The sequence below is a fragment of the Lepeophtheirus salmonis genome, chromosome 10 (assembly GCF_016086655.4).
Source record: "Lepeophtheirus salmonis chromosome 10, UVic_Lsal_1.4, whole genome shotgun sequence".
Classification (NCBI taxonomy): Eukaryota; Metazoa; Arthropoda; class Copepoda; order Siphonostomatoida; family Caligidae; genus Lepeophtheirus; species Lepeophtheirus salmonis.
In genome coordinates this window covers 2394683-2413657 of record NC_052140.2, presented here as the reverse complement: position 1 = coordinate 2413657, position 18975 = coordinate 2394683, and the positions used below count along the sequence as shown (strand labels likewise).

Here is an 18975-nt window from a genome sequence, read left to right as displayed (position 1 = left end):
AATTAAAAACCTTTATTTGATTTATAAGATTCAATCCGGGCCCTTTGTATTTAGAATCCATCAGTTTTCCATTCTTGCGTGATGATGGTACCTTTTTCTTAGTTCAAGTACAACTTAGGACTTGTCTCTTTAATAAGAGAATGCATATCGTTTATAATTCAACCACCAAGAAAACAAGAAATCCAGAAACTAATCATGACACCATATTGAGTCAAATATCATTCCCGCTTGCTTTCATGTTGACGGGCCACACATGTATCTTTTAAAAGATGATGAATATGTTGGTATACCAGTGAGTCGTGGTAGGATATTATGTATATATATATATATAATATGTTCATATGTATTTCAAGAAGAGTATATAATGTATATATGCCTGTATATTATATAGTAGAAAGACGACACAGAGAGGGATCATTTTTCCTTTTCTCTCTCTCTCTCTCTCTCTTTCTCCCTTCTGCTTAGTATACTACTTACTTCTTTTCTTTTTTATTGTTATTCTATAGTTCATACTTTTGTGTAAGGGGGAGAAAGAAGAATTTGTTTCCCGTGCGCCGGACGCTGATTGGTTCTGCAGATAGACGGTCTCGGTTCTATGAGATGAAGGAGTCTCCTCCCTCTTTTCTCCCTCTTCGGAACTCGTTTTTTCCTTTTCTCTCTCTCCCGGTTGCTTGTGCTTACTAGGAAGGAGGCAGGGGGAGTACGAGGAGCAGGAGTGCGTACTCCTTTTCTCCTTCATTTTGTACTTCTTATTATTTGGTGCTTGCTCTGACTAACTGAATTCTCCTCTCTCCTTATTGTTATTATATTATATAAAATTTGAGTGTGGTATCAATATCGATATACATTTTCTATTCTAAGGTGGTGAATTAGCAAAGCGACATGTCAGGATGTCCGTGATACCTTCGGAATCTGATGGACCCTTTAGTGCATCTGTTCTTTCATCCTCTTCGGCGAGTGCTTCGTCCCATTCAAGCAGTAGTAGCACATCCTCTTCATCCTCTCTCTCCTCGTGTTCGAATTCATCCAGTCAGATCCACATTAGTAGCAGTACGACGGACGCCAATAAGACCCCAAACACGACAAACAACTCAGGGGGAGCATCGACTCCACCTCCAGTACACAACGGCGCAGGTAGAAGCAGTACTTCTACTCCACTCCCCACATTAGCTCCAGCAGGTCTTATTCCTCTACCAACCCTGAATTTCACAGTGAATCAAGTGGCGGCCGTATGCGAAACCCTGGAAGAGTCAGGGGACATTGAGCGCCTCGGACGATTCCTTTGGTCTCTTCCTGTGGCGCATCCAAACATTGAGGAACTCAATAAGAACGAAGCCGTTCTCCGTGCTAAGGCCATTGTTGCCTTTCACATTGGGAACTTTCGAGAGCTCTATTCAATCCTGGAGTCCACCAAATTTGAGACCAAGGATTCACACATTAAATTACAAACCCTATGGCTCGAAGCTCACTATCAGGAAGCTGAGAAGCTCAGGGGAAGGCCCCTGGGGCCAGTAGATAAGTATCGAGTGAGGAAAAAGTATCCCCTTCCACGGACCATTTGGGATGGCGAACAAAAGACACACTGTTTTAAAGAGAGGACCAGGAGTTTGCTACGAGAATGGTATCTACAAGATCCATATCCAAACCCCAGTAAAAAAAGAGAATTGGCTCAAGCCACGGGGCTTACACCCACGCAGGTTGGGAATTGGTTCAAAAATAGGAGACAAAGAGATCGAGCTGCGGCGGCGAAAAACAGGTAATGGCCGTATAATAATATTTGAGTCTTTTTGAAGGTCCCATTGATTCAAAAACACTCTAGTCATGAGGTTTCTTTTCTTTTTAAAAATCAATCCGAATAATCATTAATCATTTCTTCATAATCAAACAAATGAATTAAATATAGAGATATGAAATATCTCTCAATTCTCATTATTTTTTAAATCCAAAGTCACCTTTTAAATAGAGCGGTTTTCATCTAATTACTTAGTTAGTAAAAGAATATGTTAAACAAACTCTTAGTTAAACCTCTAAATATATCCCTAATACATTTAAAGTCACTTGATGAGGGATTCCTGTTGTTTGGTAACCCGGTACAACTGCTACATATACAGGGGTGTCTGTAGGATTATATTAAGGGCGCTTGTTTTTTGAATTTTTGTAAAATATTAAATTTTTTGGTCCGCTGTAAAATTTGGTAGAATGCCTTTTCAAAAAAATCTAACGTTTGTTGTTTTCATTAAATTTTTTCTTCCAGAGAAATAATTTTTCCTACTCCCAAGATAAAAATTCCTTTATCCCTCCAGCCCACCCCCTAAGGACGCCACTGATAAATGGGTATCTGAATTAAATCCCTACTATACTAAATAAGTATTCAAAACGATACTTACTGCCTGATTATATAAAACAAGGATTGGTCTTTCGTTGACATAATCCCTAAAATTCTGAGATAAATTTCTTATCCGTATTTATAAATGTGGTCTGTCACTATAAAAACAATTTTGAACGAAAATCACGAAAAGGAGAAAGGCTTATTATTTAAAATATTATTGTGACGATTTATTTAGGCTACATTAAGTACAATTTGCGACCCATCCAAAGGATTGATAATAATTATTAGTAGTTATAAATTGACATTTGAATGAGAACGTGTCATCCACGTTCTATTTTGAGAAAAAACAAACATTCTAGCTTGCTTTTGTTTTGACATGTCCTTTATAAAAAAATAATTAAAATTATCTTTTATTACAAAAAAAAAAAATGGTCAAATTTCTAAACTAGGCCTAAACAAAATCCTGCGGACGCCCCTCTGAGAGTGCATTTCAGCTGTTTCGTTATATTTAGTATTTCACATCAGAAAGTAATCTAATACTTCTACCAATTTTGGTACTAGAATTGGCGTGAAAACATTCGTATCATGACCACACTACAATTAATATATTTTCGTATTTGAATTAATGTAAAACGAAAAACACATTTATATTAACCAAATAAATTATGAATTAATTTGGTTCTTCTCTAAATCGACATTTTATAAAGTTTTCTAATTCCTAATTAAACTTCACTAAAGGGTCTCAAATCGCACACATTTGATCTATTGTCATAATATATTGATAATTAATTTATAAGTGATGTAATGATATATGTGGTGTGTAAACATAAAATCAATTTTGAAATTAAATCTAGAAAATATATTTTTTTTTACTTGATGCACATAGCCCAATATTTCATGGACATATTGGAGTCAATTACTGGCTTACTATTCAAATTGGTGGGATGGGTTATCTAAAGTTTAGAGCCTATATTTAAATAAAAAGGATTATATTTGACCCAATATGGCCCCGTTCATATCTACAAATTCCTCATTATTTTATTTTGGTGATTTATAGTGGCTACTACTTTAAGTGGAATTGATTGATAGGAATGGACAAACGTTCATATACGAATGCAAATGTACTCCACACTCAATTTTAAGAAAAATTCCTATAGCTTGCTTTAATGTTTACGGCCACATATATAAATCAATTTATATCAAGCAAACTCAACGTTTCATTAATTCATAATTCAACCTCAAAATATTGTCTAAAGGATTTTTATATTCTAATTAAAATTAATTTTTTAAATTAAATATATTTAGAGCAATATTGGCGACATTGGTCATGTCACAATGTAATCTCCAAACACGGTCAAAATAACGCTCAAATCATAACACTTTTGATAGATAATATGAGAGATATATGTACGCCTTCAAATTAAATTGACAAAATCAATTTATAGGTAGTTTTTTATTTATTTCTGTAATCAAGTGACATTTTAACTCATAATTAGATTATTAAACCTTCAAAGGGGGGTCTAAAACCCCCCATACAACAGTGTATGTATCCATGAACAAAAAGTCATTTGAGGAATTAATTTGAAAAATCAATGAGAAACAAGGATTTGCCGCAAAATAAATAAAATAATTTAAACGGCAAATTAATATAATCATATATATGTTGTTGCGGGAGCGGAGAGAGAAAAAGGAGGGAATAACGAACATACAAAAGAGATAGAAAGAGAAAAAGAGAAGGAAAAAATAAGTCGCTTCGTTCGTCATGTAGGAGACGTCTTGTTTGTATTATTATGAATAAAATAATAATAATATGACTCCTATATTTATACAAGAAAGAACCGAAATTCAATTTGGAGTACATCATTTAAAAGGAGCGGGGATTATTATATGATGTAAGAATATTTATTTATATTGATTCTACGGAACGAATCATTTGAATTCCCATTTCCCGGGTTAATCTACGGGATCTCATTAGTAAATAATTTATTTAGGGGGAATCCAAGTATTTGTTGTGCGTCAATATGAAAACAATCTTGAACACAAATGAAGAAAAAGAGAATATCCCAATTTAAAAAAAAAAATCATATATACATATTTGTTTGTCCATTATTGGCTAATTATTCAAATTCCTGGGGTGAGTAAAGATAGCCAAGAATGTTAACTATAGTTTAGAACCTTATATTGGGCCCGATATGACCACTTTTTAAATGACATCCAATTTTATCATTGTTTTTATGAGGTGATCAATTTTTTGCCAGTTTAAGTGTAGTTTGCGGGGCGTTTGATTAAGGATTTGTTGTTCGAAACTGGGGAAGATAAATAATAAATTTTAAGCTAGTCTTACAATGAACCAAATAGTATCCATTTGGATCATCATCAGTTATAATAATAGCACTCGGTTTGTTTTTTAGAGCCTGCAGGCTCATTTTTTTATTATTCTGATACCATATCCAATCCATAGCAAAAGGAGCAGCCAAATCTTAGGAGATGAAGTTTTCATTATTTTTTGAGGTTTTCGTGAAATTGAATTCAAAAATTTTAAGGCTACAAAATCCTTATAATAGTGAGTTTCTATTGACTGTTTTTTATAATCATACATATTATATCCCTTTGAAGTTGAGATGTCAAAAAAATATGATGGGATGAAGTTTTCCAAGCGTCCTCTATGTATGATAACATAATATATAGATTATAAATCTATAATTATTCAAATAAGGAAACACACACAAAAAAAACACACACACATTAAATAACATCTTAATTCGTATGGTTTCTTAAGCCTTAACATGGCTATGAATAACTTACAAATATAAATAATCAAAATCCCTAGGTTTTTTATTACATATTATTAAAAAAATAAAATAAATGTATTTTGTTTGTTCGTTAGGCTTCTTTGAAAATAAGTATCGATGGATACTTGTTTTTACATAATAGTCATGTAAGTCCCATTCATGTTTTGCGAAATCAATCCCTCTACATACTTTGATTATTTATGTACATATCTGATTAAAGAAACTGCTTTAGCAATAGAAGGTCTTCTATATAGCTAGCTATTACATACCTTGTAGTGATCGTATAGTTATTTAGTGTTGAGACTAATTACAACGACAAATTTTATAGGGTTTTTTTTTTTTTTTTTTTGTGGAGACCGTTCTGGACTGAACTTTCGCCCAGGACCACCAATCACCTCAGACTGTATATTGAGATTTATAGGTCCATGTTCCCTTTTTTCAAATATAAATGACGCCATCAACAATTCATATATATAATTTGTCTATATTGAATTTTAAATGAGACCTATCCTTTATAGGCTCGAATTAGTTAGTTTCATTAAACATCATCGCGGTTTCAGACCGAAGCCCCACACTCATTTTGACATATTTGAGTTATAATCAGTATAAATACTCCTTCAAATATTCTGTTTGAGTCCTCAAAAATGTACTTGGCCCTTTTCAACAGACTAAAGTCCTACTAAAATTATGCTATCAAATTAGTCTGAAAATCCTAGACCGGTCTGGTAGCGTTATAATATTAACTGGACCGGTTCCCATGTCAGAGGGGGAAAAAAAAAATTATATACGACCTTTTTTTAGAAAAAAGAAATTTTCGATCTACGGTCTAGTAAAAATCCTTAAGACCAAAGTGACGGTAAATCCCATTCTCTGGCCGAGTCTCAATTCCAACCATTATCGTTTTATTTAATTTTTTTAAATTCATGCATTGATGATTTAATTTACTTTTTTTAAACCATTTTGATTATACAGTTAATAAAAATATATTTAAAAACCTTTTATCAAATTAATTACTCTCAGATTATATTCATTTACGGCCCTTTTGGATTTGAAACTACTTATATATATAAATATATAGTTACATGCCTATTTAGAAGTAGTTGAAAATCTTGGTTATATTTTGGGCTTACTTTTTATCCCAAATATGTGGTAATTTAACATAAAAGCAATTTCCATTAATAAAAAAATTTTAGATGTAGATTTTATTTGAAATGGATCATATCGGAGCCAATATAAGTTTCTTAATTTAGATAAAGGTTCTAAACTATAGTTGAAACACTTGTGTATTGACACAAATTTGAAGATAAAGTCTTAATCTGACTCAAATTTGTCTATGAAATCTTGTACTTTATGTATAGGTTTATGAAGCAAAATATATATTTGGATTTTTTTTTTTTTTTTTTTTGCTGAAGGTTATTTTTGGTGTGAACTCATCATCTTATTTTGACAAATTATGTTAAGAAATATTTATTGTATTGTACGGAATCATTAATTCCTTTATAGTTCTTCTTCATTTTGACAACTTTGATTGCCGATTTATCACTACATTAATTTTGTGCATAAACTCACAGCCCACGATATGCAGCAAATAAAAGTTATTAATGTCAACGTGGGAATCACAATGAACATAATATGAAGACTCAAATAATAGTCTTTTAAATGCTCATTCTTCATTTTGATCCCATGTGAGGAAGGAAACCTAAACGAAATATTAAACGAAAAAAAAAAAGACAAATGGATTGGTATTATATTTCTGTCGTTATTACATTTAATAGTGTTTGGTTTTCGTTTTGGAAAACTAGACCGGTCCATGAGGTTTATAATTTTAACTAATTCGGTCTGTACCGGTCTCATAGTAAACTAAAGTTGATTTATGATATACATAAATTTCCACAGTTTGAATTTCAATCTTGACCGAAATGTAAGGCTATATTAGTGTCACAATTGTTACTTTAGACCGAGCCGGGGAAAACCCAAGTATCCCTACTATTTTTTACTCATATTGAAATACAAAATCCAGCTCAATTAGATGGAATATAAGAAAAGTCCAAAAAGATATCCAAGACTTTGCAGAGAGTTTATAACTACGATTTAAATTTCACTCCAGAGTTTAAAACATGGTCTTGACCCCAATATCGATGTCAAATTAATTTTAAAAACCACTTATAACCAAGCGGAACAAATCAGAGTGAGGTTGTACAGAAAAATCCTTACAACACTTTTTATGAAGATGATTATTTATGAACTTGATTTCAACTAGCTTCAATTACAGCCTCCAGACGAGGTCAGAATGCAGTAAATACTTTAGCGATGTAATTCATACACATTCTCCTCCAATGGAGCTCTACAGAGGCCAGGCTTTGGACTCAATATACCAGCATATTGAAAAGTCCAAAGGATTCAGATCGGGAGACTTGTGAGGCCAAAAGTCTTTGGGTCATAAATTCATGTTTTCTCTCATCAGGCCAGCAGTCTACCAATTTTAGGCCGATCTCTGATACTTTTCCCATATTCCACAAGCTTTCTGATCTTGTACACTATAACCCTCCATCTCTTTACAATGCCAGGTTTGCTATGGTCGTTGTGGACCAATGGAGTCATCTCTAGTATTTTTACTTCCATTTTTATTAATGATTAAGATGAACACTACTTTTTCAGCTGATATGAATGGAAAAGTTTGATTAGAACTTTACAAAAACACTTAAATTGTCGTCATATGGATGAAAAAGACTTTTCGAACGCCCGATATGTCTCAGACGAGAATCCAACACTAATACCCACTTGATCCAATTGATTTTTTAACCGTCACTTGACTCTATTTGACACCTTGAGTAGTTATTAATATATAATGTATGTATTTTGAGTAATAAAAATTAGTCAGTCAGAAGGAGGCGTGAGAGAGAAAATGAATGATGTTGAACCTCATTGAGGTACGTAATATTACTTTAAATAATGGGGTGGTGGAATAGGGAGAGATAAAGAGAGTCCAAGTAAAGAGTCTCTCAATTATGAATGCTCACTCATTCACACATCCTTCATTACAAAATGTATTTTGTAGAAGACGAGGAGAAGAAAATTGTAATGCTCTCTACATACTAAAAATCCCATCCCTAACAATGACGCAATTTAAACAATTAGAATTCAATTATTTATCACCTCTTTCCTTAGAGTATCTTTAGAGAGATATTTATACATTTTATTATATAATATATGATAACTCTCAACACAAAATCCAGCATTAATATTTATTCTCTAAATATGTGCTCTTCCACGAATTATCGTCAATTTGTATCAACAAATTATTCTGAGTCATCCTTAAAAGGTTATTAATTATAAATTAATAGGTTTTATATATGTATTTGAAAACATAGCCACTATCGAGGGCAAATCAAGCTTCATAAATCATATGAAGGCTCTTAACTAAAGTATATACTCCATGGTATATCAAATCATCCCCGAAATTTGAATACAAAACCTATAATTCACCGAATTATGTCTATTAAATATTGGGTTGTATATGACCTAAACAAATAAAACGGACATTTCATTGAAACAAGTATTAGTAAAAATCAATTTTTACAATGAAAGAATTAAACATTAGTAGATTTAATTTGAAAGGGGACATATCGGGGGGAAATTCAGTCTTATAAATCAAATAGAGGTTTTAAACCATAGTTGACACTTTTGAATATCCCACCATGTCTCAGAAATAATGTAAATAGGAAGCCTTTAATGGACTTACATGTATATGTACTTGTCCACTCCCGATTCAAATTTCTGGGATGGGGGGAGGTACCCAAGAAGTTTAGGTATAGTATAGAGCCTTTATTTGATTTATGATGCTTTAATGGGCCCAGATATGGTCCCTTTTCAATAATATCTATTGATTTATAAGTTAATTCCGATAATATATTATGATATAAAAATTATAAGGGGAATTATCTTTTTCAAGATTGTTTTTGAGTTAACTCACCAGATATTAGGTTGTACATATTTAGATATATATAGTCTGGAAGTTCATTGAATACACATAGCATGAGTATTTTTTCTTATTTTTTGAAGTAGGATTGTCACAATTGACAATGTAGTTATTTTTAAAATACTCAACATTTGTCAGGAATAACAAACAATAACTATCCCTCAAATTACATCTCCTCCTCCTGTTTTTGTTTTTTTTATCTCTCTTTCTCTCTCTCTCTCTTAGTCTTTTACAAAGTAAACTATGATGGAATGTTGTTACAAGAGGATGGAATTCCCTTGTGTATTAACAACACTCTCAACAAAGAATCTGATTGAATTAATTGTCATGTTTTGTCTTGTGTGCGTTTTTTTTAAACACATACATATTATGACCATTTGTATACAAATAGGGTTGTGTGGACTCGAACATTCAGCTCGATTTTAGTCAAATTTAGTCCACACAGAAATGCTTTCTCAAGAAAATACACATTCCTTTTGAGCTTGTATCCACACAAGGCCCGCGTTTTGTTTCACTTAAAAGTGAGTGGATGAATTTGAGAAACCCCTTTACTTGTACAATCTGTCTTTACAAGTTGAAGCTTGTACACGCAAATTAAGAGCAGGAGTTTATTTTGACCGTGCGTTGAGACTTTGTACCAAACGCTATTTGTGTCGAACAGACATGCTGCAAAACCATGTAGTTATGATCACTGTACTCCAATTTTAAAGGCTAAAATATTTAATTATTTGTCAGGAATTGCAATTGTTCATTAATTAATCATTATTGATTCATTACATTATAAGAATGCTCTAAAAGTTGACTCAAACCCCTGTTAAATAAATTAGAAATGTGTTTACAGAATAGAAGGAGTCAATCAATCAATAATTTTCAGATTCAATGGACAATGCGAATGAATCAGTTGTTTATATAGAGTCTGTTGGAGCTTCTATGTATATATCTGGTCAAGTTCTGATTGACACTTCTCATTCCAGAGGACGTCTCTGACTTTATAACTATCAAGTACATAGTATTGCAGAATGAGTCAATATCAAATATATCTATTATTTTTTTCGGCAATAAGATTTTCGCTAACCGCCTCGCATTAAGCAGATTTCTTCTTCGTGTGCAGACAAAAACTTTTTAAATGCACGCGTTTTATGTCATATTTCCTACAACTTGAGCACTTCATCATTTTTCCACCTCAACAACAAAAACTAAGAGGTGAATTAAAGGCTTAGGATTTACAATCCCATGTATATACAGTTAATAACTGAAGGGGATTGCAGTCCTTGAAAGGATGTTGGCATTGTTTGGGTCCCTGGTTGCATTCTTTACAGATAGCTCGTTCGTTTTGTTTCGAGTTGTCACAACACTAAAGACAGAGCTGTGTCTAATGTTTGAGAGAGTAATTTATTCGTTATGAAATTCAATATGTCATTCGGAAATAATGATGATGGTGAAGAGGAGAGTGATAAATATAATAATAATAATGTGTTTTATTATTTTGATTATTATTATCACTATTATTAATCGTAGGAGCAGCTGCTGCTGCTCCTACAATGTACTACAACTACCGTTGCAACAATAACATACAATACATATGTACATTCATTCAATGGTTCCACTTTTCTTTCTTTCTTTCTTCCTTCCTATTTATGTGAGTACATTCTCTTGTCTCCTTCTTTCTTGTTTAACGCCTCAATACAATCCTCATTATCAACAATGAGTAGTTCAATGTGTGGCTAAGGAGGGGGGAGGAGGTGAATGTTGACAAGTTGAGTGTATATGTATATACATGGAGCAAAACAAGAATAATAAAAAACAAAACCCAAAGGACTTACCTTTTCTTTATCTTGTTGTTCGTGTGTAGACAGGGTACCAATTAGGTGCACTAACGGGTCCCAAACCTCCAAAAATTGAGCAAGAAGGACATTTTGAAACACATTATACTATTATAGATCAAACTATGATCCCTATGCCAAATATGTAGCCCAATGTGTTCAATCTCGCCCAACAACAGCGTGGATGTTCTAAAATGAACTTTAGACAAGAAAATAATACAGTGTTGCCCTTGGAACTTACTAGAGTGCTCAGACTTGATTCATGGGTTTGAAACTTTGGAGGTCCTTATTGTACCTATGTAGAAAATGATTTTGAGTAGTGATTACTTTAAATGTTTGATGTTTAGCTCGATATGTAATATATATTGATTTTTAATATCTAAATGTATTTTCTTTTTGCAGATTTCAGAATGGATATGATCGAAGCAAGTCCTTCAAGAATGGTCTTCCCTTGGAGAGCGACGACTCTGACTCTGAGTTAGACATAGAGGGCTCCTCCACTCCGGAACCACCCAGCACACCCCCCGAACATGACATAAAGATAAAAACAGAGCTAAGTGGGGGCGGAGATGACTTTAGTAGCGGGGGATTGCTTGGATCTGCTCTCAAGAGCCGGAGAAGTCCTGAGCAGCAAGCCCCTCCGCTTCATCTCCTTTCGGCACATCACAATCCACCTGGGAGCTCTCCTGTTCCCGTTTCAAATGCAGCAGCTGCTGCTGTGGCTGCTGCCTCTGTTTTGAGCGCATGGAATGATTTTCCGGACCACCATAGCTTTCGATCCCTTCTTCTACCTTTTTCAAGTTCAGCAGCAGTCAATTCATCTCCTGTCTCCGCTCATCCCGTGCACCACCACTTGATTAGACCCCCTCCGGCTCCTCTATCCCTCTCCAGTCGATTCGCTCCTCCACTCTTTCATCTCAAGGACTAAAATCATCCACCTTCACCGTCGTCGTTGTCACCGTCACCAACAACAAAAAAACAAAAGTATACTCTCAACCTCTTTACTTAACTCTTTAGAATTTAAAGCTTTTCAAATTTTATATATGGTAAGAACAAAGAAAGGGAAGTTGTGTCTCCCCCCCCCTCGAAATTGTGTGCCTCCTCCTCAAAATGCATATCTAATCTTCTTCAAATAATGCTCTTTAATCGTTTGTATTAAAGACATTTTTCCCTGATTAACCTATTAACAATGAAAAGAGCTGTGATTTTTGTAGTTCAATTAATGTTGGATTACTCTTTAAAAACTTGAAAAGACCACAGTTTTACCATTCCGGCCTTGATTAATTTTTGGTCCTGTTGGATCTTTTATGGTAATTACATCATATCAGCTGTTGAAGTTTTAACTAAAGATCTTTTAAGGAGACGATATAATTAAAGTTTAAAGTAGAAGGTGCGTGGCTAGAATGAATTATGCTAATGTATTATAGGGACCAGCTATCATTTTCTTCACTTCTAGTTGAGAGTGAAGAAAATAAATAGATAACTAAGGCTGAAAGACCCGGTCCTTAGTACTATTGAATGGTGAATGATCTTTTTTTTTTTAGAAAAAAAGTTCAATTTTACTATTTTTTTTTTCTGTATACGGAAAACCTAGGGGATGGGGGACGAATACCGAAAATGTCTGAAAAGCAACGGCACTTTACTAAAGCCGGTTTAAAAAAATTTAATTTTAAAGAAACGGACAAAAATTGGATAAATCATTTTTTAACAAAAAAAAAAGGATTCAAAGTTTCTATTTTTCTAAAACCAAAACCAAATTCGAAATTAAATTCAAATTAAAAAAAAAAAAAAGAGTCAATAAGCAAATAGTACAATTCTATCCTTGCACGCTTAAAAATGCGAACATTTTCACTTCTATAATAATAGCTTCTTTTTTTATATGTTTCATCAATAATGGCTTATTATATGTTGATTCCTTACATATATATATATATATAAAAGCTCTAATAATAGCAAGCAAGCAGAGAAAGTAGTCTATAGATGTAAAAATGCATGCATTTTGGAGCGTGTAAGGATACAATTTGCTTATACAAGCAGATGTCACAAATTTGTCCATTTCTCAGGCTTAAAACAGCGCGGATTTTCATTTTTCTAGTTATAAAGGTTATTAGTCAGTTCTTTAATGCGTGTGTATGGAATTTATTTCTAAGATTTCTTCATATTGTGTATAATCTTCAAACCTCAACGACTCTCCCTGTCAAAATAAAGAGTTTATGTGATTAAAATGTTTCTTGTTTCAATGGAAGAAAAAAAAATGCCCATTATTAATTTTTGGGGTTTGAAGATTTTAATATGCATTACACGTATTGGGGTGTAACCCGTTTTTATCTTTGTTCCTCACATATATACCATTCTGATAAGAAAGAAACCATCATTTTCTAATTACGAATTCAATTCTCAAATTTATTTTTGTATTATGTTGTTACAGATAGCCTCAACGTATATTGACATTTTGAGCTATTTTGCATTGTGTGCGTGTTTTTAACAGATATCAGGGGTGTCCATTAGGGGTGGGCTGGAGGGGCTGGGAGCCCCTCCCCATCCCCCAAATTAAGGAATGTTTGCTTTTTACTAGAAAATTTAATTAAATTAATTTTTTTTTTAAATTCAAATATTTGAATTTGAATTTAATTTTACAAATAATTTAATATTCTGTCGGAAGGTATAAGGCTTTTTAAATTTTTTTCGAAAAAAATATTATTTGAAATTTAATTTTTGAAATCCTTTTCTAAAAAATTTAATTTTTGAAATTATTTTCTAAAAAATTTAATTTTTGAAATTATTTTCTAAAAAATTTAATTTTTAGTAAAAAGCTGAGCATTTTTCAATATTTTTTCCAAAAAAGTTAATTTTAATATTTGAAATTTAATTTTTAGTTATGATTTTTGAGATTTTTTTGACTTTAGCTTTGGTTTTTTGAATTTTTCTTACAAAAAAATTAAAATTCTGAAATATTTTTCGAAACAATTAAACTTTTCAAACAAAAGTATATATATAATCTTGCAGCTGCCCCTGGATTGGACGTATTTAGCATACTCCGCAATTTTTACAAATGAAAAATCAATTTAGAAGAATTTTTGCTAACAACTTTTTAAGACAGTTTATTTTTCTTCAATAAATATATATTCACTATTAGGTTTCTTTTTGATCAGACCTCATATATGCTCTAATACGAACCCAAGTAAGGCAACAGAGGAATTACATACAAAAAAACAAAATAGTTCTTGTATTCACTCCTTTTAATCTTTTTATTCTATATAGTTGATGACGCGTACATACTTATTTGTTATAATCTGATAACAATTGTTATTTATTCCCAAGTTGATGTAATCATAACATAACATAACATAATAAATATAACAACTTTTATTTTCTTTTTTTTTTTTTTTTTTTGTTAGTTTCTAAGAAGTTAAAAAAGAAAAGCTTTGTCAAAATTTCTAGTCGATTTGTGTGGATAGAAAAGGAAAAGAAAGAAAAGGAGTGAGAGGTTGCGTGTATCTACGTGCTTTAGATAAAGAAGAGGATCTTGAATATTGCAAACATTATCATCAATTAATTAATGATCCGTTCTATATACAATCATACGGATATCAAGAGTTTCATATGTTGGGCTATGGTTCTTGTCAATCAAAGTGTATCTTTCTATTTCGAAATTGGGCGGAGGGTTATTACCGGATGAGAGTGAATGATTGTAACTTTTTTAATAATTAATAATAGGGAACTCACATTATATATTATTTGAGTAGGGTGAGATGAATCTCGACTCTTCAAAGTAGATATGAAGGTCTCATTATGTGTTCTGTCGTAGTAATACATTATTCATGATGGGTAGAAGAAAAAACCTTTATATATTACATGATGACTACCAGGCAATAAAAAACAATCCGAGCATCAGGTGCAGGCCCGGTGCTAGGATATTTCTTAGGTGGGAGGCTGATTTTATTAGATTGATATCCCATTTTTCTCCACTCTAATATGAAATGACTTTTTTTCATTTTTACCAAAAAATGAAAAATAATAATAATATATCAGCTAATGTTTTTTCTACGAAAAGGTTTAGCCTTTTTTGGGACTTTTTAATTTATTGAGTGAGTATCTCATTGAATAAATATATATATTTTTTTTAAGTTATATTTATTTCTATTTTGAATAAAGGGCTTTTTAAAGTTTAAAAACCCATACCCTTTTTTATCTATTCCGACTATCTATGGCACCGGCCCTAAGTCCATGGATCCACTTTGAATGCCCCCTGATACTCCATTATAAAAAGAACAAGCAGCCTTCAAAGGGTTGACATGAAGAAAAAAAAGAAAAAACAATCTATTTTTTTTGTTCAATTTGTCGTTTCTTAAAACAAAAAGTGATTTTGCCTCTTTTCAAAAGATAAACACCCCTAAAAATAAAAAAAGAATCCTTTGGAAAATCTTTTCCACATAAATGATACCTTTAATCTACTTTGAAGATCCTCCTAAATGGAGTGTTAATTGTCGGAACAACTCGAAAGAGTCACGAGATCTCTCTCTTTTTGACTCTAATAATAATTATATTAAATAAGTTATTTCCTTATTACTACTAATAAAAGTTTAGGATAATTGAATTTCAACTTTCCACCAAGGAGAGTGGTTCTCAAACCTTATGCAGTCTGAGCGCACATACAATACCACTTAAGGTTTACTACCGCACTGTCTACTTAGTATAATTGCTTGATTTTTATGAGTTATTTGAGAAATGGTAATGAGCGGACCTGAAAAAGCTGCCCAGTTTTAGATCCACTGACTTACACTGTCCACAATTTCGTGATAGAAAGACGTGTATAATATACCAATAGTCTACAAAAATTGTAAGCCATGCCCATATGTTGTTGTATTGCTTGGGGGCAAGAATTGAAGCCTCTCTTTTTTTTTCTTTTTTTTTATAAATATAATTTTTCTTGTTTTTGATTTTTTATTAATTATCAATTTAATAATTATTTTAATTAAGTTTTATTTACTTAACAGCATCACAGTCACTTCATTCAAAATAATATTCATACACAACTGTTCTTCTTCTTAATACATACAAATTCATATGAACAGCAACTTGGATCCCTCCTCTCCGAACCGCCGCCCCCTCGCCCCTCTATATTTCTCTCTCTGTTTTAACATTATTTTTTGTGCATAAAGTCTTTACAACTAACCATATTTTATTGTCTTTATTATTATTATTATATACGTATATTTTTGTTTTTTTTTCCCTAACAATTTCATTCAAGAAAAAAAAATCAATATATTAAATGAAACAAAACGCCTTCTATTCTTCTTCTTTTTTTTTTTTAAACCATCACCGTTAAGGAGATTCTTCATTCTCAAATATTTCTCATATTTTAGGAGGTGATTACTACAGAACCAACCAGGGGTCTTGATAGCTCACATCATTAGGGGGGCTCAAAAAATATCAACAACGTTATGCTTATTAAAATAAGTTTATTTTATATTATATATATACTAGCAGGGTTGCTCCCATTGTAGGGCCGAATAGAAGGGAGTAGAAACAAAGAATGGAGGTAAAAGAAAAGAGACAGAGAAAGGAATCCAGAAAGAGACAGAAAGGAAAAAAAGATGGAAAAGGGAGAGAGAAGAAAAATGGGATTTTATTTTGGTTAATTTTTTCATACGTCTAGTTGGTACATTTCAAACTAGGGGCGTCCGTAGGGTGTGGGAAAGAGGAGATATAGCCCCCAAATTAAAGATTTTTTTCTTTTTACTCCTAAATATCTATAATTTTTTTTGTAAACAGGTGTGGATTTTTCAATTTATTTTCAAAAAAATTAAATATTAGAAAATTATTTTCTTAAATTTTAGAGAATCCTGGTAGATTTTCGAATTTGTTTTAAATTTAATATTTTAAATTTTTTCAAAAAAAGAAGTTATTTTTCGATTTTTTTTTTTTTCAAAAAATTCCAAAACCAAGAACTGCCTAAAATAAAATCCTGCGGACGCCCCGGATGATTGATCTGTTCGAATCTTTTGGATTCCTTGTATCGTAACAGCAAAGACAGACCTACAAATATTTATAAGATATCATAAAAAAACGGAGGAGAGTGCTTCAGAAACTTTTTAGGGGGCTCTCTCCCCCTTAAAAAATGGACGGGCGGACTATGAATGACTTGCCATTAATTAGGTGCGTCCATAGGAATTTGTTTGGACGGGGGGTGGGAGGCTTAGTTTTTTTAGAAGAAACGTTTCTTTAAGGAAAGAAACGTTGGTAAAATTTCTTAATATACCAATTATTTTTTTAGTGGGAACGATAATAAAAAAAAGTTACAACCCCTCCATTTAATAGGAGTGGCTAAAAATTTGAATAGAAGATATCACATATCCAGTTATGTATAAAACAGAAAATGAATGTGTTAATCCTCGCAATTTGAAGAATGTTTGGAAAGAGGGCAGCTTAGGTGTCATTAGTCAGTTTACAATCCTCCATTTTACTCTTAGTCCAATAGGGACTTATGTTTCTAACTCCCGAGCAAGACATCATGACTGAGCACACAGACGTGTGGTCACACATAATCTTCTCACCTCTAGAATTAAAAAAATAATAATAATAACAGCTTTTGAAAATAAAATAAAAGACTGTTTAGGTTCCCAACCACAAAACTATCACGTTAAAAATGCTTAGTTTTTACCATTCTAGCTAGAGATACAACAATGATAAAAAAGAAACATATTTGAACGAAGAAAGAGTTATATTATATTGTAAGAGAATATTCGTTTCTTTTTCATTACTAACTTAGCTAATTCCTTATTTGAGAAGCAACATTGAAATTAGCTTTTGTATGTAGGCTATTTGAACAAAAGTTTGAATTAGTTTGCATGTTTTATTCTTTATAAATATGGGAGTTGTTTTTTTTCCTCTACACATTCAATAATAGGTTTAAAACTGTGTAAATAAGTGTATTATTTAGAATATAGGAAATAAATAACCTGTTTTCTGGAAGTAGAAACAAAGTCATTACTTAATGGTTGAAGTAGGAAAAACATTTTTTAAAAAAATGGTCAAATAGTCCCAGTTGATATTTTAAGGGATAAACACAAATTATTCGAGTTTAGACAATCAAAGTTCAGAAGGATAATAAGTGACAATAGTAGTAGACATAACAACAGCTGATACACAAAAATACATAGGAAAATGTGGATCTCTATCACAGGAATACTATTATTATTCTACGAAAAAAGTATTTATTATTCATATATTTTTGTTTTGAAAAGGAGTGTCGATTATTTTAAAAGTCTTGTGATGATTAGTATCTCTTTAAAAACAAAACGAGTCTTATAAACTCTTCAAAGTAACTACATCGGAAACTAAGGATTTCAAGAAGGAAATAATATCTTGAGGATATGGGAGTGGGCCAAGTGGTTTTTACAAATTCCCATTACTTAAACATATATTTGTATGTATGTGACTCTTGGTCCATATCTTAGTAGTACTTTATAAGGGGTGGCCTGGATCCCTTGATATTTGATTTTGTGTAGAGGCAGTGTTGTGTCAGTCCCTATTTACTCTGTCCAGTTCATTACATTCTTAAGACCGATCTTTGAGTCCTTGCAGCTGATCCTCAAGACTGTCAGTACTAGAACTGATTTAAAAAATAAGAAATCAATCTGATTTAGGACTGACATGCAGGACTAAACTGGATCAGACCGAGACTGAACTTTAGTTCCTTTTTGATTCGGTCATGTCGAGTCTTAGCACAGGCCCTATAGGTCTTTAAACTGTCAGTCCTTATATGCCCTAAGTTTTTGATTATCACTCTTAGAGCCTTAAGAAAAAAAACCATAACGTTTTGAGTATTCTTAGCTATTTATTCGTATAAGTTTAAAGGTTTTTTAATGGCTTGATGTTGAATATAGGCCCGCTAAATGAGATAAATATATTATAAAGCCTAATCTTGAAAAATTCCAAACTCCATTTTAAAATATATTTATCATGTATACATGTAATTTCAGGTATCTTTGAACAAAGTGGTAAAAGTGTGCCTTTTCTTCAGAGATTCATATAGTTCCAAGAAGAACG

General features: G+C 32.2%; 1 protein-coding gene across 2 annotated transcripts; it reads left to right on the top strand.

Annotated features, from left to right (window-relative positions):
• The first annotated feature begins 397 nt into the window (after window positions 1-397).
• Window positions 398-16206, top strand: LOC121125483 (homeobox protein ceh-32). 2 transcript variants are annotated; one of them, XM_040720676.2, is made up of 3 exons: window positions 398-1756; window positions 11326-11907; window positions 14322-16206. In XM_040720676.2, exons 1-2 carry the CDS (start codon window positions 891-893, stop codon window positions 11849-11851), a joined length of 1392 nt encoding a protein of 463 aa, XP_040576610.1. In that variant the 5' UTR covers window positions 398-890; the 3' UTR covers window positions 11852-11907; window positions 14322-16206. The 2 variants fall into 2 exon arrangements, with proteins under 2 accessions (XP_040576610.1, XP_071747669.1); XM_071891568.1 differs by having other exon boundaries at window positions 11326-11969.
• The last annotated feature ends 2769 nt before the right edge of the window (window positions 16207-18975 follow it).

What these genes read in the sequence shown, in the direction of transcription:
- LOC121125483 (XM_040720676.2), top strand. Translation starts at nt 891, where the DNA reads ATGTCCGTGATACCTTCGGAATCTGATGGACCCTTTAGTGCATCTGTT. An exon ending in GCTGCGGCGGCGAAAAACAG is followed by an intron (nt 1,757 to 11,325) that starts GTAATGGCCGTA and finishes TTCTTTTTGCAG; the next exon opens with ATTTCAGAATGGATATGATC.